General features: G+C 17.2%; 2 protein-coding genes across 3 annotated transcripts; both read right to left on the bottom strand.

The window, feature by feature from the left end:
• Positions 1-169: 169 nt before the first annotated feature.
• LOC108001271 (cholesterol 7-desaturase nvd) lies at positions 170-14,326 on the bottom strand. Of its 2 annotated transcripts, XM_062075682.1 has the most exons (7): positions 14,227-14,326; positions 4,296-4,456; positions 2,631-2,815; positions 2,300-2,466; positions 2,015-2,193; positions 899-1,279; positions 170-626 (listed from the first exon to the last, which is right to left on the bottom strand). In XM_062075682.1, exons 2-7 carry the CDS (start codon positions 4,380-4,382, stop codon positions 390-392), a joined length of 1,236 nt encoding a protein of 411 aa, XP_061931666.1. In that variant the 5' UTR covers positions 4,383-4,456; positions 14,227-14,326; the 3' UTR covers positions 170-389. The 2 variants fall into 2 exon arrangements, with proteins under 2 accessions (XP_061931666.1, XP_061931665.1); XM_062075681.1 differs by lacking the exon at positions 14,227-14,326 and having other exon boundaries at positions 4,296-5,325.
• Positions 14,327-21,950: 7,624 nt separating this feature from the next.
• LOC108001383 (proteasome subunit alpha type-4) lies at positions 21,951-23,939 on the bottom strand. Its single transcript, XM_017062367.3, has 3 exons — positions 23,781-23,939; positions 22,448-23,075; positions 21,951-22,308 (listed from the first exon to the last, which is right to left on the bottom strand). Exons 1-3 carry the CDS (start codon positions 23,781-23,783, stop codon positions 22,166-22,168), a joined length of 774 nt encoding a protein of 257 aa, XP_016917856.1. The 5' UTR covers positions 23,784-23,939; the 3' UTR covers positions 21,951-22,165.
• Between the last annotated feature and the right edge of the window lie 265 nt (positions 23,940-24,204).

The following is a 24,204-nucleotide window of genomic DNA, read 5'->3' as shown; positions in this document are numbered from 1 at the left end:
TAATATAAATTCAAATATCTTTTTTAATAATATTTATTATTAATAATACTTATTTAAAAAAGGAAATAAGGTTGTAAAAATATGTATGTTCATTTTTTTATAAAAAAGATAATATATTACATTATAGAGAATTCAATTTAAATATATAGGATATAGATATTTAAATATATAGGAATAATATAATATATTTGAATTTTAGATTAAATACATCATCTTCTCCTTTCTCATTTTCTTTGTAAATATTTGTGCATGTCTTTCTTTGTAAATATTTTCAATTTTTTATTATTAACATTATAAATGAATTATTTTTTCAATTTTCATTAATATTATAATTTATATAATAAAATTTGAGTTCCGTGAAAAATACAAAAATTTTCAATACAAAAAATTTACCATTGTAAAGATTTAATGGCAGAATGATAACTTGGACTGTGTTGCGAATAAAATTGAGCATACCATCTGCGATAAACAAGTATGCTTTTATCTTCTTTGACCAAAAGGGGTTGTTTTTCGAACTTCTTTCGATTCCAAATGGCTACGTCTCTTTCAAACATTAAGCATTCTGCTAAGAATAACATGCTAGCATATGGACCAAGTAGAGGAGGAGAATATAGTAAATGAGTCACCTAATAATAAAAATGATAACAATAATTATAATAAAGAAAATATTTTTTAATAAATAAAAAAATAATGAATGAAAAAATATTGTAGTAATTAATTTTTTTACTGAAATTTAAATCTTTTCTAAGAAATAAGTTTATTATTATTATTTTTTAAGAAAAATTGTATTCTTAATAAACTAGTATATAATTAATAATATATAATATATAGTTAAAAAAATACAAATAAAAAATGTAGAAGAATTTTAATAATGTTATATATTTAAAATTTTAAGAACCTTTTGTAAAAGGGGTTCCATTGGTGTTACTGTCTGAAAAATACACATTGATCCCAAAGAAGTATGCATCATAAGTTCGACATATCCCGGGCCTATTTGTTGAACATTTACATCCAATTGTAAAAGTTTAAATTTTTCAAATAGAATTAGACTATGTCTTAAAGTCATATATGCTCTATGCTTTAAGTTTTCATCATCTTGTTTTATTGTTTTGATTTCTTTAAAATCTTGGGATCTTAAGAAAGAAATATGTGGTGTCCAATTGACGTTGGTCCATGAATGTCGAGCGAAAAAAGAAAAAAAATTTGCAATTTTTGTAAATATTGCTGGACCATGTACTGCACTAAGATGTGCTGAATCAGCACCATTTTCTGCAACTTCCTGAAAATTATAATATTTATATTATAATATTTTGTCTTACAACTTTATTTTTGATTAAATATTTTATTATTATCAATTTTTTTATTTTTATTTGATATTGAATAAAATAAAAATCAAATATAGTTTATCTATAATTTTTAATAATTTTTTGTAAAATATTTATTTTTGTATATTTAATATAATTGTATTTTTATTATTTTTTGCCATATTAATTTTAAAATTATTTTTACTTTATTAATTAATATTTTAACTTTTTTTTAGTTTCGGAATAGTTATGAGTTTCTTACCTGTTTAAACTCAAAACAACGATCATCATTCTTAGAATTCATCATGGATGCTGCAATCAAGGAGTCCAAAATCCATTTCTTATTTCAAATATCCATCAGCTTTATTTAACACATATCTAAAAAAAAAAAAAAAAAAGAAGAAAAAAAAGAAAAAAAATAATACTAAAAGATCGCTGCTGATCTAAATCTTAATGATAATTTGGTTTCCTTGATTTTAGTTTCCATGATCGATTGAAATTTTTATTTTAATCATTTTTAATCTTCAAATATTAAAATTTTATTTTCTTTATATACACACATATATATATATATATATATATATATAAATAGATAAAAATTTTAAAATAATAAAAACAAAATTTGAATTTTCATTCAATGTTTCATATTATTATTTACATTATAAAATAAACAAATAATGAAATTGTATTTAAATTAATTAAAATCTGACCTGTATATGACAATTAATAAGAAATTCATTTCGTCCATGATAACGCCATGTTCGATTTAAAACATGGCTAATTGTTTGTGGTTGCCAATTCGGTTCTAATCCCTCTGCATGATACCAAACGAAAATAATTTCGTTAGCCTCACAACTTTTCCAAGTTTTAGTTCTAGCAATATGTGGCACTAAAATAAAGTATACAGTATAATCAATATATAATATATAAACAGCTTTAATAATTAAAATTAAAAAAAATAAGATATAATTAAATAAAATTATAATTTGAATTACCTTTATCGGCATATGGGATGTGATTGCATTGTCCATCAGAACCACGAAATTGCCAACCATGAAAAGGACATTCTAAGCAATCACCTTTTACACGTCCACCCTCAGCCATATTTGCACCCAAATGAGGACAGTAGGCATCTAAAATTCTTATTGTCCCATTATCTGTTCTTTAAATAAATATTATTATTAAATATTATTATTAAATTTATATAAAGTTCAATTATACTTTTAATTTCTTGAATTAAAAGCAATTATAAAATAAATTTTTTAATTTTTTAATCATTCATTTTACATTTTAAAAATTACATTTACATTTTAAAAATTAAAATACCTGAAAACTGCAAAATTTTGTCCAAGTGCAGCCACATGTTTCACTTGACCTTTATCTAATTGAGAACTTTCTAACAAGGCAAACCATCCGTTTGGATAAACTGGAGGAAGTTTACCCAATTTTCGTTTCTTTGATTCTAAGTGATTAGCTAAAACTGTTTTGTTATCACCTTCTAATCTTAGATCCTAAAAAAATATTATATTTTAACTTTTAAATTGTTTATTGTAATAAAAAAAATTAATTGAAATAATAGTCATATTATATAATAAGAGTGTAAACTTAATAATAATTTTTTTAATATTATAAATATTAATGAAATTATTATTTTTTAAGAAATAAGAATAAAAAATAAAATTTTAAATTTAGAATTATATAACATAAAGTTATTATATAATTTATATGTTATATAAATAATTAAATTTCTTAAAATGATAAAATTAAAACTTCTTAAAATTTATTACAAAGAATATATTATATATATTACAAACAATTTATTATAAAGAAAAAAGGGAAATAATAAAATATCATCTAAAATAAAAAAAGAAAAAAAATTGGAATCTTTTGTTAATTCTCTTAATTATTTTTAATATCTAAATAGATATTACATATATAAATAAATATTATAATATATAAATATTTATAAAAATTATATTTTTTATATAAATAAATATGTTATAATATAATATATTTATATAAATAAATATATTATTATGTATATAATATTTATAAATATATGTATAATATTTATATTTTTTCATTTTGAATTATTTAATACAAGATTGAAATATATCATGCTTTCCTTTTAAAGATTGAAAGAATCGCTGACACGAAGAAAAAGGATTCTACGACGTCAGAAAGAACGTCAAGAAATCTTTCACATTTGTAAACATAATGTTATCGTGATGTTCATGTCTGTGCGTTCATGTCGTTTGTGTTAAAATTTATGAAATTAATTTAATAAAAATAAAAAGAAGTGCAAAAAATTGAATTTAAATAAGTTTATATTTTTATTTTTATAGAATAGAATTTCTTAAAGAAGGAATATTAATATTTTAATAAAAATATATGTATGTACATATATATATATTTATTTTATAAATAATAATATAATATATTTAAATAAATAATTAATAAATATTTTTTTCTTTATAATAAATAAATTATATATAATAAATGTTTTTTTGTTAATTTAAAAGAAACTAAACTATTAAAAACGACTGAAATATCATAATATAATAATTAAATCAAATCATTCTCAAATTTAATGATTATTTTTTATTATTAATAATATTTTATTTATGTAAATTTATATAAACTTATTTTAAACTTAATGTAGTATAAATTATAATTAAAATTATATAAAATTTTTCGAATTTTTTTTTTAGAGAAATTTTAAAAATTTTCTATTACCAAACATATGTAAAATATAATTTTTATTAATGTTCCATTATTTAATACTGATTCATTTTAATAAATTGTTAATAATATCTATCACAATAATTTAATGAATTAGTATAATTTTAATTATTTTCTTATTTCTTTTACGATCAATAAATATTTATTCAGTCAATTAATTTGAATCTTTATACTAATAAAGAGAAAAATAAAAGATATGATATAAGTAGATAAATCATAAAATGGGTAATAGTATCAAAGAAGACTCACCTTGATCCAGTTGATCTTGTACAAATAGGAAAGGAGAATAGTAAAAAACAGAAGAAAAGCACCACCGAAGCTCCACCATCCGGCCATCGTTGTCTTCTTCACCCTCTGCCCCCGAACGAAGAAAAGCAAGTGCACTCTAAAAACTTGTCCCTCTGGAACACCTTCGGAACCACCTCTCTTATTCTCCTTGTTTTCCATTCCTCCTCCTTCTCTCTTTATTTTCTCCTTTCCTTCTCCTTCCAGTCGATCTTTTCTCTTTTTTCTTTCTTCCTTCTTTCTTTTTCTTCTACTCTCTCTCTCTCTCTCTCTCTCTCTCTCTCTCTCTCTCTCTCTCTCTCTCTCTCTCTCTCTCTCTCTCTCTCTCTCACTCACTCACTCACTCACTCACTCACTCACTCACTCACTCACTCACTCACTCACTCATTCACTCACTCACTCACTCATTCACTCACTCACTCACTCACTCACTCACTCACTCACTCACTCACTCACTCACTCACTCACTCACTCACTCACTCACTCACTCACTCACTCACTCACTCATTCACTCACTCACTCACTCACTCACTCACTCACTCACTCACTCACTCACTCACTCACTCACTCACTCATTCACTCACTCACTCACTCACTCACTCACTCACTCACTCACTCACTCACTCACTCACTCACTCACTCACTCACTCACTCACTCACTCACTCACTCACTTTTTCCTTTTTCTTTTTCTTCTTTCTTTCTTCTTCACTCTTTTCCTTTTTTTATCACTCCCGTTATCTTTCTTTCTTTCTCCCTCTTGTACTACTACTTTTTTCCTTCTTTCTTTTCTTCCTCTTCTACCATTTCTGCCCTTTTTCACATTGCTCTTATTGGTTTCTTCCTCTCTCCCCTTTAATATTTTTCTACACCTGTTCCGATGCACTTTTTCAAACTTTATTTAATCCTTCGTTCCTATATTCTATAATTTTTCGATATTTTCAAAAATTCAAAATTCAAAATTCATGTTTCAAAAAAATACAAATCAATTAAAATAAATGTTATTTGTATTTTTTTAGATATTTAATTATTAATTGAAAGTATTATCTAATTTAATTAATCCTAACTATTTTTATTAATTATATTGTATTTCTCTTTATACTGCTAATTATATTGAGCTTCTCTTTTAATTGAAATCTATTGACACTAATGATGAAAATGATGAAAGATTTATATAATAGATATTCAGAAATTTACATAGAATTGAAGAAAATGAAAAGTTTACTAGACGGATTCTAAACCTTAGAGTATTTTTTGAACGACTTTCACCTTATTCTTAGATAAAGGCTTTTATATCTTTCTGAAGTATATTAAAATATTTATTGCAAAAAACTCACCATATATTTCTAATTTTTATTCAAATAAAATATTTTTCTTTAGAAAAATATTTATTATCCATTAATTTCAATATTAATTTCATGGAAAACACTGTGTAAGAAACAATTTAATATTTCTTATACGATATTGATTCTTTAATAATTCTCTAATCTAATAATCTATATTTCAGAATAATTTATTTCTAAGGTTTATTATTTAAGTTTTCTTATTTTATTTTTATATCTTTATATATCTATAAACTATTATTGATTTGATTATCCTTATAATTGGTAAACATTTTTTTTAACTTTTAATAATCGTTTCGTAAATTATAATGATTAATTATTAACATTATTTCACTTATAATAATTATAGTTTCAAATAATAAATCAAATTATGAAATAAATTATAACGCATTATTGAATATTGAGTAATATTTTATCATCTATAAAATATGTACATTGTCTTTCCAATGTCGATCGAATGATTATATCAGCATTATTACATTTTTCCGTTTAGAATTATGTATAAAAATACAACTGATTTTCAAGTTCTTATTGCATATCTTTTCTTCTATCACGAAACGTTCTGCTTCTGTTTACCCTCTTTGCCTTTTCCAGGTTTTGTTCTATCAGTACTGTAGATCGATTTCCAACATTTATTTTTTTTTTTAATTCTATATATCTCCTTTTCTCCTTTTAAGAGAATTAATTTTTTATTCTCTTAAATTCTTTTTCATTTCTTTTATTTTTTTTTATTTTTCTTTTTTTAATTGAACATTAACATTCATGTTGTGCGATTTATATCTTTTAAATCAAAATTGAATTTAAAAAAATATATATATATTCATTGTGAAAAATATTAAGAATATGTTTAGAAACATAATTTGAATTTTATCTGATAACGAAAGATCTTCTAAATAAATATCCAAAAAATTTAGAAGTTTAGAGAATTTAAAATCAATAGGAATTTATGTAAAACGCAACCAAATTCTATCTTAAAGTTATTTGGAAAAGAAATAAATTACCAAATCTGAGAATATTTAATATATTATTTCAATTTATAATAATAAGAAAAAAGGAAATAAAGAAAAAGATTATGAAAAATGATAAAATAATTGAAAAAATAATTCGAACAATTGTATAAATATGTTTTTTATTTATTCAATTAATTCATTAAATATTATAGTAGTAAAATATTGAAGAAGAATATAGAAGATATTGAATTATATAGTTATTTAATTATTTAATTTTATTTTTATCATTTATTTAGTTTAATGATGAATTCTTTTTTCACAGTATTCGCAAGCAAGATGTTTACATCAAAATCAAATATTGAGCGTTTTAAAATAATATTAAAAAAAATCATTCACTTATACTTAATATTTAAAAGGTAACTAATTATAGGTAACTAATTATAGAGAATTAAATATATATTTTAATTAAAATTTTATTAAATATAGATGGTTACAATTTAAATATGTAATTATGTTAAATGGAATAATACATAGAAAAAATAATCAATAATCAAACAAATCAATCATTTTTTATTATTCACTTGTTAATATGAATAATACATATATAAATAAAAATACGAAAATCTTAATCTTAAAATCAATTCATTAATTTATGAATAAATAAATAAATAAATAAATAAATAAATGAATTAAATAAATAATTAATTCATTTATATATTATATTGCAATATAATACAAATATAATATAATACAATATAATTATATTATATATATTTGTATATATTTGTATATATTTTTGAATCATTTAGAATTTTTTAATAATATGAACGTGTGATTTGCGTAAGATTAATTAAACAACTAAAGACATGTAATGAAAATTAAAAAAAAAAGAAAAAGAATTAAAAATAAACAGAAATATAATAACAAAAATAAACAAAAAAAATATACGATATAATGTAAATAATATTTTGATCTTGAATTTTTGAATTTTTTTTGTTAAATTTAAAATGATTTTTTTATTTTTTTCTAAATAAATCATTAATTTTGTTTTTAATAAAATTCAACAATAAAAAAAATTGTTTTCTATAAAATAGTGGAAAACAGATTTTTTTTAAATAACTATAAAATAATATTAAATGTTTGTGTGAAATTTGGTTTAAAAGTATAATAGTTATATTTATTTGGTTATAAAGTATAATAATAAAGTATAATAATAAAAAGTATTATTGATTATTTTTATAGAACTTATTCTTTAATACTTTGTACATAAACATCGAATTATGTTTAACTTAAAATAACTTCTTTTTTTGTTTTCTTAATTTTTAAACATTAAACATAAATATTTACATACTTCTAATTAATGTTAACTTTAATTTTTTAAATTTAAGTAATTAATTTAGCAGCTGCTGTTAATTAATATTAATGAAAATAAGAGAGAATGACAAACTTAATAAAAACAAGAAGAAACTTAAGAAAAACATGATTTCATTTTTAATAAAGAACTAAGAATTTTTGTAACATCGTTTTAAAATAATCAATGAAATAATAAATGGAATAAAATGAAAAAAAAAAACATAAATTAATTATTTAACAAACAAAAAAAGAATAATTTCAATATTATGGGACAAAAACAATCTTTTTTTATTTATTTTTTATTTATTATTTTTTTTATTTATTATTATCATATTTTTATCAAATATTATTATCAAATATTTATTATCAAAAAGTTAGAAATAAAAATTTTAATTCAAAACTATATTTGAATTCAAAGAAAAATTATTTTCATCATATTTTTTATTTTTTTCTCGAAAAAAAATTTTTTTTCTCAAAAAAAAAAAAAATACATATATATATAATCAAAATTATCAGTCTTTTTTAAAATTAATAACTATAAAAATTACTATAACTTTAACTATAACTATAAAATATATATATATATATAGTCAAATTATATATTTATTATATATAGCCAATATATTATGTACAGCCAAATCAATCCTAATATTTTCAATTGAATATTTTGTTTTTGTATTTTGTTTCTCATATTTTATAAATTTTATAAATTTAAAAAATGGCATAATAAAAAATTGATTGATAGAATGATTGATTTAAATTTTTTTCTTTTTATAATATAAAATATAATTTAAAATATAAAATTAATAAAATAAATACAAAGAATAATAAATTAATTATTTCTATTTTCTTGTTTCTTTTTCTTTTAATAGTCTTAGCTAATAATTTTAACTTTAAACTTTAAATTAAACTTTAAATAAACTTTAAATAGTTTTAAAAAATTATTCAATTTTATTTATCAAAGTATAAGTTTTTTTATATTGTTTTTATTTTCATACAAAATTTTAAATATAATGCTAGTTTAATTTTGAATTTTTCTCTTTTTCATATAAAATTTCGTTGATATATTGTTTAATAAAATAAATAAAATGTATATAATCTTGAATGAAAACTATATTTAGAATATTTTTGTTTAGATTTAAAACTAATTTTTCAAATTTTTTTCTGTAGAATTTTTTTTTAATTTTTTTTAAATTTTTCTATAATAATTTATTATTTATTTATTTTTTATATTTTTAAAAAATTTTTTTCATTTTTTTATTATTTATTTTCTTTTTTTGTTTTTTGTAACATTTATTTTTAATTTCTTTAAATATTGAAATTGTAACTTTCAATTCTTCAAGTTTTAAATTTTATATGTGAAGAATATATATGTGTACAAAATTTGAATTTTGTACAATCTTTAACATTTGTTTTAATTTTTCCATTTTTCGTAATAATTTTTTCTTTTTTTTTTAAATAATTTAAATTTTATTTTAATTGATAAATTTTATATAATGATATATTTTATTAATTTGTTTAGTCTTCCAGATTATTCATCTTCTACTTCAAGACTTATATTGTACATATTCTCGATGATTTTTAATATTTTCTTCTTCAGGTGATATTTGAAACATAGAAAAGTGTGAGCATTAATAAAAACAGAAAGCTAAATCAAACATAAAAAAAAATAAAATTTAAAAAATTTATTATTCAATTTAGAAATTCATAAAAAACATATTTAAAAAAAGAAAAATAAAATATAATGAATAGAATAAAATTTAAAAATATTAAATAAAAGTACATTATTAATAATAAATAAATATATATATTTATTTTTGAATAAATATTTCTATCTAATTCCGAATTTTTTTATATACTTTTTTTATATACTTTTTTTTTGTATTTTATATTACATTTTTAAATAAGAAATTGAATTTAAATAAAAAAAATTGTTACAAATTATGCAAAAGAAATTATTTAATAATTTCTTTTTCTTTCATTTTAATGAGTGAAAGATTTTTTTACTATGGCAATAATACATCTCTTTTTCAATAAATTTGAGATCTATTTTAATCAATATGTAATTTATGTAAATTTTTACAATTTATTAATATTTAAATAAAAATAAATTAATTTTTTTAGTATTTTTTGTTCATAAAAATATAATGATAATATGATATAATGAATAAAATTTAATATATTTTTTTATAACATATATCTTTTTGTATAAATTTTGCATTTTGTAGAAATATTGCAGAAAATAATTTTTTATTTTATAGCTTTTCTTTTAATAAAAAATTTAATAAAAGATAATAGTAAAATAAAGATTAGAAATAATATTTTATCCTAATTGTAATTTTTTTCGATTATAAATTATATATATATTCATTTTTTTTTATATTAATCTTATATTTTTAATTTCAAATTCAGATTCTAATGTGCAATTCGTATAAACTAAATTTTTATATATATTAAAAATATATATTTAAATATATATATAGATATAGTAGACAATATTTTTTAAAAATTTTGATTTTATAATATTTTTGTACAGTTTTGTATTTCATGATATATTTGAAATTTATAAATCTGATCTTATTTTATATTTTATTATTCTATTTTTATTATTACATAATATTTTTTAAATAAATCTTATATCAAATGAGAAAAATAATAATTTAAAACAGTTTGTAATAATTGAAGGAATAAAAGTTGGAAAATTGTCTAAAATAAAATTTATATAACTGTTTATATCTTTTTTAATAATTTCATTTTGAATTTCATGATTGAAAAATAAAAATTTTATGATCAGATATTATAATTTTACAATCAGATTAAATATAAATAATTTGAAATACATTAAATCTATTTGATATCACAAATAATGAAATTTTCTAAATTAAATATGTAATAGATATTTGTAAGATAATAGTATATTTTTATGCTTTTTTTTATTTACGTGCATTTTATTTTTCAATCATTGTTTTATTTTTATATGTGTAAAATATTTTAGATACATTAGTAATGAAAAAATTTAGATCACAATTAAATATTCTTACTATATTTAACTATTTCTTTTTTTACTTGAAATTTTATATACTGAGAAAATATTTAGATATTAAACATATTTTTATTAATATATTTATATTTATATTATAATATATTTATATTATATATTATATATAATATAATATAATAATATATAATATATTATAATATTTATTAAATATTTCAAAGATATTCTTTTTAATTTATTTCGTATTAAAAATTTGTTAATTGTCTAAAAAGAAATTTGTTAATTATGTCCAATTTGTAATAAAATTGGTATCTAAATAATTTAAAAATTTTTTTAGATAATAAAAATTTTTTTTTTTTATTTTTTATCAAAATTATTTAAAATTATTTTAATGTTATGAAAATATTATAATTCAATTTAACTTATTTGAAAAAAAATTTTTTTTAATTCAAATAAAAAAATGGTAATTTTTAAAAAAAAATTTTAAAATCAAACTTCAAATAAAATTATAATATATGGATTTTTTATCAATTTAAACATAAAAATTTATATTTTGAAAAAGATTTAAGTTTTTGTTAATTCGGAAAAATTTATTTATTATTATTATTATTATTAATTATATATATATATACATATATATATATATATATGTATATATATATATTATTTTTGAAATATGAATTATATCAGAATAAAAAAATATATGAATAATAATATGGAAAGTCTTATTTAATTAGTAAGTAATTATAATTATATATAATTAATTATTAATATTAATAATTATCAAGATTAAATATGTAATATTTATTTTCTTTAAAAGTATAAAAAAAGTTTTGATTAGATCTTAGTGCTTGGATAGAATAAGACCGATTGAAATTGATTTTTAAGAATGAAACAAAAGAAAAAAAGAATGCCATTACTAATCGTCTTGTTTTATAAAAATAATTTTCAAATTTCATATAAAATTCTTAATTTAATATAATATGTGCGTATAAAAATAATAAAAATTTTATTAATTGAATTCATTATCAAATAATAATTAATTAATAAATTTAATAAAATTATTTAGTATAATTTAATATTTACTATAATATAAAAAAAAATTAAATTATTTATATAGTATTATTTTAAGAAAATAAATTTTTATTAATTTTATATGGAATAACATATATGTTATAAGAAAAATAAAATAAGTTTATTTTTTTAAGACATGAATATAATAAACAGTTTAATTTTTTTCTATTATTTTCTATTTTTTAACTAATATTAAATGAAAAATAGAAAAATTCTTTTAATATCACATAAATATTAATTTATATTTTAAATATCAAACAAGATAATTAATAAATTAAAATTGAAAATAAAATAACATTATATTATCGTATTATTAATTTGATTCTTTATATTATATTTATTATATCATTTATACAATATATACAATACATTAAATGAGGTTTTAAACATTTAAATATATTAATTATTTAAATATATTAAATGTATGAGATGGAAATATACGTTATTAATTTGAATTTGAATATAAATTTAAAAAAAAAATTTCTTTATATAATTTTATCTGAAATATATGATTATGATATATGATTTTATTTATTTTTTATGACATTTAATTATTCTATTTTTGATTCATAAAAAAATTAGTTTTATATAATTCGATGAAAGAATGAAATTAAATTGTTTTTGATTTTTATTGATATATGATTTTATAAAATTGTATTCAATATATATGTATTTATTTTACCAAATACAGAAATCTATTATATGCAGAAGTTGTTTTATGTTTAATTATAACAGGCTATATTTTTTTATATTTTAAAATTTAGGTTTATAATTAATTATATTTATAATTAAGCAAAGAAAAAACATAATGAATATTATTATCAAACAGATGTTATATATATGTATATATGTAATAGATATTTCAAAACTATTTTTTTTATTTTTTATTTTCCATTTTTATTGTTATTAGATATTTTAAAATATGTAAAAAAAATATTATTATTAAATATATATAAATGATTTATTATAATAATCATTTTTCAAAACATTTCAAGAACAATTTTTCAAATTATTGCTGGTTTATTATTTTTATTATTTTTTTTATTTCAAATTAATAATAAATTGCAATTGTTTATTATTATAATTCATATCTAAAAATTTATGTACTTGTTAGATTTATTATTTATATTTTTATCGATTGTGCATTTTCAAATAATTAGAATATAATATAGTATAATTATTTATTGTTCATAGAGTTTCAAAAACCAATCAATTTAAAATTTATATGATAAAAAATTCACGTCTATTTAATAAAGATTGAAATTAATTTTTTTTTGTAATTATGAATAATTTGAATAAATGAATTTTTCTTTTATCTAAAGAACTATTCTAACTTATTGTTTGTAAAAAAATTATAAAAAAAACTTTTATGAAAGCAGATTTAATAAATAATTTCTTTCAATAAAAAATTTATTCAATATTAAATTAATTATTTTTTGTGTTGTAATAAATGTTACAAATTCTATAAATATTGTTTAAATATTAATAGAAATTGAAAATTTCTTCATTAAAGAAAAAAACTAAGAAATTAAACCTTTTAAAATAATACAGCATTTTTTAATTATTTTAATCAATAATTTTATTTTATTATAATCATGTGAATCATTGAAACTATTATAAAATTTTTAATACTTATCGTTATCATTATCATTAATCATTATCATTATTTTTAAATTTATTATTTTGTATTTTGTAAAATTTATTGAAATTAATAATGAAAATTTGTTTGAAATATATTATATGAATTTTTTTTATTCTTGATCTTGTTTAATAATTAAATGTTATTAAAATGTTATATTTCATTAATTAGAAAATAATTAAATTAAAAGCGATAGATTAAACTTTAAATTATACTTTCGTTTATAATTCTTTGAATCTTCATTTCAGAGATGTAACAGAACAATATACAATTAATAAAATTTTCAATTCATAAAAAAATACTATACGTTCAAAGGAAAATTTTCATAAATTTCACTTCTATTTTTTAATTTTTTAATTTGTTGTGTTCTAATTTTCGCAAAGATAATAAATGTTGATAAAATAAAAGAATGAACATAAAATTAACAAATAAATTAAAAAATAAAAACATAATAATAGAAAAAAGTAATCCTAAACAAAGATATTTTTGTATAGTCTATCAAAGCACCAAAACCATATAATATGCCAAAAATAGTCTCACCATTATTGGAAGATATTCTGAATCTTCTTCTAAAATATTTTATTTCTTATAAAATATTATATTTTTAAAATATTTAACTCTTCTCGCTAGTTTGCAAAATACTTCTACGAAATGGATAGCTAAAAGCAGCCTTTAAATAGTCATTTCAATGGGTATACACGCGTGAGAAAATTTTTCAACATAATACATTTATTTCTATTCTATGAGGTCAAAAGTTGCACAAATGAAGATTTTTATCTGGGACTAGCAAAAAGGGATGCTTATTATTCCGATACGTTGCGAATAGACGAATAATGATTGTAAAAAGGAGAAAGATGGTAACGGTTATTTCCTTTCAAATCATGATGAAAGGATACAGGTTTTAATTCGTGAGAATTGAATTATATAAGAAAATTTGAAATTCTTATATATTAAAAAAATGATATATTTGATATGTAGCAAATACAATTGCAAATACAATAATGAATTTTTTTATGTTTAATTTTTTATTAAAATTTACAATTTGTTTGGGAAAACATTTGATAAGTTATTTTGTTGTGTTATTTAATTGTTTTATAATATTAAACAATAGTAAAACAAATATAATTTATAAAAATATACTATTAAATATTTTTCTAACATTTTTCTCATAAATAGTTATTAATGATTTATGAGATAAATAGAAGAATATAATATTTCATATTTTTTATATAATATAAATTAATGATTTTTGAATAAATTTTTTATAAATATAATAATGAAATCTTGAATGATTTTAAGTTAATATCTATATGTAATTTTGATTACATTAAGATGTAAAATAATTATTGAAACGAATTTTCTATATAATAATATGATAATAAAATCGAAATTTTCAAAAATTTTCAAAAATACACAAATTCATAAATTATGTGATTTCCATATTTTTTATTAAAGATAATAGAATTATATTTCTAATAGTTTATTTTAAAAATAATTTTTCATATTATTTAAAAAATAACAAATTATATTTAATTATAATTTGTACAATATAAGTTAATTTTAATTTTTAATAAAAGATGTAAAGTATTTTATATATATAATTATTATAATTATAATTATGATTATAATTATAATTGATATTAAAATATCAATATTAATGATTATAATCATATATAATTAATAAAATATATATATATAAATTATATATAAATTATAAAATATTTCTATTTTTTTTCTAAACATTATATTTAAAAAAACAAAAAAATATGAAATTTTTTATTAAAATTCTGATTTTAATTGATTCCATTATCAAAAAAAAAGAGATTATAATTATATTATAAAAAAATTCTAATGAAATTCTCTATTCAAATTATATTTAAATGTAATTTAACCGTTTTTTTTAAATCAAATTTAATTAAATCAGTAATTTAAAATTTTGTTTTTTATTTATGTTTTGAATAATTTTTTACTTTTGCTTTGAAATATGTTTCTTACACAATGTATTTTAAATTATTTTAAATATGTTATAAATGTATTCTTACACAATATATCATACATTATAATTTCAATTTTTTTTTGTAATTAGTTTCTAAACATAATTTATGATTTAAAAATAATAAAAATTAAATAAAATTATAACTATGGATGATAAATCTACTTATTATATATTATAAAATTTTTATAAGAGATATACATGTTTCAATTCGTTAATAATACAAACATACAATCTTATTTTCTTTTTTCCTTTCATCTATTATTCGAAAGTGGTTCAACGACAAGAATATCCAGTTTTATTCCTTGTAATTGTTGAGCTCTTCTTCTCTTTAAACTATTTCGTACGAATTATATATATATATATGTATGTATGTATGTATGTATGTATGAATGTATGTGTGTATGTATGTATGTATATATATATATATATATATATATATATATATATATAAAATAGAATTATACAATATTTTTAATTATTTATTAGATAAAAATATTAAGTTAAAAATATACTTTTATATTATTAATGTTAAAATGTGTTTATTTTAATACTTTAATAAATTTAATTTAAAATACTATTATCTAAAATTAATAAAAATATTATTTGAAATATTTTTAGATAAATTTTTTAAAAAAGTCTCTGAATTTGATGATTTTTATAATATATTATTAAAGTCATCATATTGAATAATATTATAAAAATTTTATTTGACGACATTATTTATTAAAAGTTAATAACAAAAAATTTTAAACTAGTTTAATAACTTTTAATAATGATATAATTTAATCTAATATCAATCAGAAATTAATAAATAAATTTTTGCTTAAATCAATTTATTTTAAATTTAATTTCACCTCAAATTAAAATTAAAATCAAAATAAAAACTCATTTAACTATTAATTAATGTAATAGTTTGTGTTAAATTAGTTCTTTTAATCTAATCGCCATTGTCATAATATAAGGCAGTCGACTATTATTTGTAATTATAATATAAATAAAATAAAAAAAGCTAAATTAAAATTAATTTAAAATTAATATTTTTAAAAAAAATCTAGATTTAAAACTAATCTGACGTAATTTAACTAAAATTCTGAAAAAAAGTTTTTATTAATAATTTTAATAAACAACGATTGCTAATTAAAATTTTCACAATTCAGAATGATGATCTTAATATTAAATCTTTATATTTCTTTCTTTATATTAAAAAATCAAGATTGAAAGATGATATAAATAATTATCTATTTCTATTATATTTATATAATATTTGTATAAAAATATTAGTTAAAAAATATATTTCTAATAATATATATTTAAATATTTCTAATATATATTTGAAATATTATCTCTTTATATAATTATTATTTTAAACAAATTTATTTGACAAATCTTATATGCTACAATATAAAAATATTAAAAATATTTATTTCTATTTATTTATCTATTTATCTATTTCAAAAATCTATTTTTCTCCAATTTTAATTATAAATATGTAAAATCAAAGATAAAATAAATATATACAAATTAGATTTATATGCATATTTATAATACATTTTTTGTTCCATTTTTAAAACTTTAAAACTCTATTATCATTATAATCTTGATGTTATAGATTCAGAGCCAAATAAGTTTACGATAATCATTATAATTAAAATTAAAACTATATTTTAATATAATATTTTATATTATATCATATAAAATATACATATCTTATAAAACACTTAATTACAGAAATAAAGCATTTTATTATTATTATAAAGCATTTAATTCCTTAATTGCATTTAATTAAAATGATAATTTTGCATAAAAAATATTGTTTTTAATTTTTTATTTTTGCATTTATATTGATTAATATATCATAAATGCAAAAATAAATTTCTATTTTTGAAAATATTAATTCAATGAATGTGATTATCTTTTCTTATCATACACAAAAGAATTAAAGATTCTATATCTATTGAAATAAAAACTTATTTTTATTAACTTTTATTAAAAAATACGTTTTTTTTCATAATTTTTTGAATAAAATATTTAAGTATGTAATGAAATATTTAAAATAACTGAAATTTATAATATATTAATATATTAATTAAAATATATTAAATTAATATATTAAAATTTTTACACATAACTAAATTTTATCTTATTAATTTATTTTGCAATTTTGATCAAATAAATTTTATAAAATCAATTTTGTAAATTTTAAAAAAGTATATATAATATTTATTATATAATGTGACATATATTATTTTTTAAATTTTTAAACATATATAAAATACTATAAAATAATAATAAATTATCATATGTGGTTTTTTTATAGATTTAAATTATTTATATACACATATTAAATGTAAAATGTAATTTATATTATAACATGATCACAAATTAAAATATTTAATAGGAATGCGCAATCGATCAAAAATCTATATGTTATATAAAAGCATTTTAAATCTTGAACTTATTTATAAATTAATTTATAATATTATTTATAAAAATATTTGTTTAAATTAATAATGAATATTATGCAATTTATTATAAATAATATAAAATTTATTATAATAATATAAAATAAAAATTTATTATAATTATATTATTAAATCCATTATTTCTTATTTATTAAAATTTCATAAAAATTTCATAAAAATGAATATAAGATTTTTTAAGATTATGACGTATATTTTTAAAATGGATGTAAAATAACAATCGAATATAAATATAATATATCCCTAAATATGTGTAATTTATATGTTTTAAAAAAAAATCCAAATTATATATTTATTTTTATAATACATTAAATATCGACAAATTATATATCCAACTGAATGGATTTATTTTAAAAAATTTTAATATTATATTGAAATTTTTTTAAAATAAATATACAGTTTAGTAATGTTTATATAAACAGAAGTTCAGGCCAATTATAAAAATGATATGTGATTCTTTATCGATGAAGTAATGAATCTCATAATTTTGCTCAACATTTTCGCTTTCAACTAAATTTTTGTATTGATGATGACAAGAAGAGAAAGTATAAATAAAAATAAATAATAATGATAAAAAAAGAATCACAAGAATACAGAATCACAAGAAATAAAAATGAGCGATATATGAATTACAAATTCATGATATAATATAATTATTGTAATATATTTTAATTTAAAAAAATATTTTAATTATTATGTTCATTTTCACAAAATCACAAGAATATGAACATATTTTTATAAAAGAAAAATCAAAATTATAAAAATTCAATTTTTCTTTAAATTAATTATATTTAAATAATTTTATACAATTGATTCTAAAATGATAGTCTCTCTAATGAATAAGAATAGTGAATTATTCAGTTCAATAGAATTATTAATTAATCATTAATAAATGTATTGTTAACATATGTATATATATGTGTGTGTGTGTGTGTGTGTGTGTGTGTGTGTGTGTGTGTGTGTGTGTGTGTGTGTGTGTGTGTGTGTGTGTGTGTGTGTGTGTGTTTATTAAACGATAATTATGTATCTTAAAAATAATTTTTTAAAAAATTTTTAGATATCAAAGATTAAAATTAAACAAATAAATAAGTGAGGATCATATGATATATCAAAAACATATATGTATAGATGAAATTTTATGAAATAGTAACATATTTGTAATTTTTTTTTTGTAAATATTTCGAAAAAAAAAGTTATTCAAAATATTAAGTTTTGAATAATTTTATTTTATATGTATAATTGTCAATTCAATAAATTCAAAAATCATTAAAATCGATATTACAAAAAAATCTTTTAAATAATTATGAAATTTTTTTCTGTCATAATTAGATAATTATTATTTTTTATATAAGTAAAAATAATTTTACTTTATTTTAAGATTGTATTTAGATAAATTTTTTCAAAATAAATTTGAAAAAATTAATATTTTCATAATTGATATTTTATAGAAATCATGTTTTTATTCCATAATAAAAAAAAACATAATTTTTTTTTAACTAATAGATAAAAATGTAATACAAATATATACGTATGATGGTTACATAAATGTAACATGTAAGTAGTACTTAATTATATTTTTATTTCTGTTTTCTTTACTAACTTTAGTAGTTAGATAGAATATAACATTTGTCATTCTTAATTGTAGAGAACATGTTAAATACTTTGGTTTTTTGCACAATTGTTATTTCAGAACATAAAAAAATATACGTAAAAAATATATGTTCTTATATTTAATCTATAATAAAATGCAAAAATTCTATCTTATTTATGCTACGAAAATTTTATATCTGTACTTATATCTATGCTTCTTGTCGGTATTATTTACTACAGATGATATTGACTAAGTCTTCTTTATCGATGTATGATATTACTTTTGAAAACATACATATCTTTAACATCTTTTATACTATATATTTATATACGTATAACATTTGCTATATTTATTTTTTTAAAAGTTTACATTTAAGTTATATTAAAAATCTAAATTATTATTTAAAAATCGTGTTTATAAAATATTTAATATTATAAAAATTTTATTATAACATTTTTTTTTTTAAATTTATTAAAAATGCACTTTAAATACATAAATAGTACATATGTATTTCAGCTGGGAGCGTGGCGGCTCCTGTAATCCGGCTACTCGGAGGCTAGTTATGACGGAGGGTCTGAGAGCGGGGGTTCCTGTTGGTGCGGGACTCACGTCGACTGGGTGTCCGCGCTAAGCTCGCCATCAATATGGGCATCCTGGAGGAATCTGGGATGACCAGGTTGGCTAGGGAGAGGCGAACCGGGCCAGAGGGGGACACCCAGCAGCCAAAAGTCTCCGTGGCGGGCAGTAGTGGGATCGCGCCCGGGAGTGGGACCGCAGTGACAGCCTGGTCAATATGACTCGACTCATAACTTTTTTTTAATACTTTTAATATTCTTTATATTATTCTATTAAATGATACTGTACATCTATTTTTATATTCATTTATTACAATTTTATAATTATAAAATTTCTTTTCAATTACATGAATCATCAAAATGTAATAAAAATCTATTACTATATAAATTTTTTATTTTTTTTATATTTATTATTTTAAAAAGTATTTTATTTATCACAAATATTTCATCAATATTAAATATAATAAATATTACTTTATGAAAATTATTTCATGAAATCATCAATTGGAAATAAACTTATATCTTTCTGTTTTATTATTGTTTTATTATTGAATTTTTATATTATATTGTTAATATTTATTTTATATTATAGCTTATATTTTAATTATATATTATTTTAGCATATTTTAACATATTATCTATATATAAAATAATCAAAAAAGTAAATAAATAATATAAAAAAATTATCTTAGAATAAGTTATAGATAGTGAATTAATTATATTAAATATATTTTCTATATTTAACATATTTAACAAAATATCAAATTATTTTTGTATTTTTAATATTAAAGGAACTTCTTGTTATATATAATATTATAAAATTGTATAAATTTATCCCAAAATTAATTTATTATCTACATATATCTTAAAAATAATTTTATGTATTATATATGTATTATGTCATAAAAAATTATAAAATAAAGCCTTAATAATTTATTAAAATTATATTAATAATATAATATAATATAAATAACATTTTATGTATTTTAAATAATTTAAAGAAATTCGTTTATAATTTTTTGCTTTCATTCAATAAAAAAATATTAATTTGAAGATTAATTGTCACATAATTTCTTCTGTAATTATTATAAATATATATATATATATATATATATATATATATATATATATATATATATATTTTATTTCTTTATATTTTTCATCTTCATTATCTATTTTTTAAGAGAAAAAAATTTTGAATTTATAAAAGATATTCAAATTTAAGTATTAATGAATATAAAAAATGTTATTTTTATTATTATAAAAATATTTATTATTATTTAATATCATAAAATATTATATATTTTTGCATTTAATATTATTATGATTCCATTATTATCTATATAGAAAAATATATAAAAATATTTAAAAATAAAAAATATTTATAATTAATTTTAATAAATTTTTTGTATTATTAAAATTAATCTTATTTTAAATATTATCTTATTCTTGTAAAATTAATTGAATAAATCATGTCTTCAAATTTTCTTTTTTCTTTTTTAACCAGAAATTTAATATTATGATAATACAAAAATAATATAATTCAGTTATTTCATAATATTTAATAAAGAATATTATATTAATGAATTATATACTTGTATAAAAGGATTTAATTCTAGAAATATATAGGAAATCTATTTACTTTTATTTTTTTCTTATATTCACATTTTATAACTTTTCTTCAACATAAAATTGTATACAAAAGAACATAGATTTTGTTTTTATGTTCCATTGAAGAATTAAATGTTATATATAATATTACATATAAGAAAATTGATAGAATTTTATGAAAATATTATAAATATAAGAAAAATGCAAAATATACATATATATCTTTTCATAATTTCTGTTTTTCTTTTTTGGCTTGTTCAGCAAGTGCTTCTAATCGATCATGTTCTGCAATCAAAGCATCTACTTCACTCATAGGAAGAATTCTTGTAATAGTTTTACCATTTTCTCTTGTTAAAGTAACCATTTCCACTAAAATGGAAAAAAATATAATTAAAAAATTACAAATAAAATATTTTTTTGTTGTATTTCTCTTTTAGTTGAAATTAATTATAATGTTATTTAAATTAACTCACTTAATTATTTAAATTTTATTTAAATAAACTCTTACCTTTGTCTCCAGATAATTTATTAAGATCTAAAGTTTTAGAAAGCACTTTTATAGCCAATGCTTTGGCTTCCTCTAAAGTAATATTATTATTATCATATTCTTGCTTTAATGATGATACTGCAGCAGCAGAATTATGTCCAATACAAGTTGCTTTCCAACCTCCATAATTTCCACTAGGATCTGACTGATACAACTGATATCCATAATGTTTATCCCATCCCATATATAGAATAGAAACACCAAAAGGTCTCTTTCCACCATATTGTGTATATGCTTGTTTTACATCACAAAGCCAAGAAACAAGTTGTTCACAAGGAATTGGTTCTCCATATTGTAATAAATAACGTTGTGCAATTAAACGTAATTCATTTGTTAATACATTAGCATCAGAAGTAATACCAGCAACAGAGCAAACAATATCATCATTGAGTTTATAAATTTTTTCAGAATAATATACTTCATCCAATAATTTATTTATATTGCGTCTTTCTGCTACAAGTAGAATACCATTAGTTGCTAAAATACCAAGGCAAGTACCTGCGTGACTTATAGCTTCCATTGCATATTCTACTTGATAAAGACGACCTTCAGGAGAAAATATTGTTGTACGCGTATCATATCTACGTGCCTGTTAGCAAAAAACAAATATCAAATATATATTAAATATATTAATATTATTTTTTAATATTTTATTCTAATTTTTTTCTAATATTCACTACTAATTTCTTTATCATTTTTATGATAACATTAAAATATAATATTTATGTAATTATAGTTTATGATTTTTATTATTGAAACAAGATACTCAATATTAATATATTTTACAATTATACAGTTTATTTAATCTGGATTATTTAGATTTATATAGATTTTTATTAAACCTAATTTTATCAATATAAATATATTTTTAAACATTATAAAAATTTATATTGTTAATTCAATATAAAAATAATATGAAAAAAAATAATTTTTTTTAACTATGATATAAATAAAAAAAATTCATTAATTTAAAATAGTAACTACTTATTTCTTACACAAAGAATGATTAAACTCGCATGATGTAATTAATATATAAATAATATATAAGTTCTTATTATATTTATTTAGCTATAAATTAAATAAATGTATTAAATAAGTCTGCCTATAAATAATTTATTTAATATATAATGCTACTTTATTATTATTATTTAAAGAATTAATTATTAGTGAATGACAATGCAATTTATGCAATTTTTCAATTTTAATTTTAATAAAAAAAAAATTAAAAAATCAATGATATTCAATAAATAATAGTAATATTGAATTAATTATTAAATTAATTATCTATATTTACCATTATGAAAAATCTTTATTATAGCAATAATAATGCTATAACAGATAAAATTGAAAAAATGACACTAGCAATTAAAAGTGATTTGTATAAGATTATTTTTTGAAAGATTTCTGAATACACTGAACGAATACATAAATAGATTTGTTCCGAAACTGCACAAATTTTTTACATCAACATAGGTATGTTCTATTATAAGACATTTATTTTCAAGATTTATAAATTATTATATACGATCAAATACAATTAATTTTATTAACATTAAATACTAACAATTAATCTAATTGAATATTGAATATTGATATTAAACAATATTTTTAATTTAGAGATAATAAATAAAAGAATTTACACTTTTAACAATCGAAGGAATTGATGAAATTGTAAAATTTAATTATAAATTTAACTATATTCATTATTTAAGATCAAA

Source organism: Apis cerana, linkage group LG5 (assembly GCF_029169275.1).
Source record: "Apis cerana isolate GH-2021 linkage group LG5, AcerK_1.0, whole genome shotgun sequence".
Classification (NCBI taxonomy): domain Eukaryota; kingdom Metazoa; phylum Arthropoda; class Insecta; order Hymenoptera; family Apidae; genus Apis; species Apis cerana.
Note: the sequence above shows the minus strand (reverse complement) of the source record. Positions and strands in the feature narration are given on the sequence as shown.

What these genes read in the sequence shown, in the direction of transcription:
- LOC108001383 (XM_017062367.3), bottom strand. An exon ending in TAAATTATCTGGAGACAAAG is followed by an intron (nt 22,309 to 22,447) that starts GTAAGAGTTTAT and finishes TTTCCATTTTAG; the next exon opens with TGGAAATGGTTACTTTAACA.
- LOC108001271 (XM_062075681.1), bottom strand. Translation starts at nt 4,493, where the DNA reads ATGGAAAACAAGGAGAATAAGAGAGGTGGTTCCGAAGGTGTTCCAGAG. An exon ending in CAAAATTTTGCAGTTTTCAG is followed by an intron (nt 2,467 to 2,630) that starts GTATTTTAATTT and finishes ATTTATTTAAAG; the next exon opens with AACAGATAATGGGACAATAA. An exon ending in CATCCCATATGCCGATAAAG is followed by an intron (nt 2,194 to 2,299) that starts GTAATTCAAATT and finishes ACTTTATTTTAG; the next exon opens with TGCCACATATTGCTAGAACT.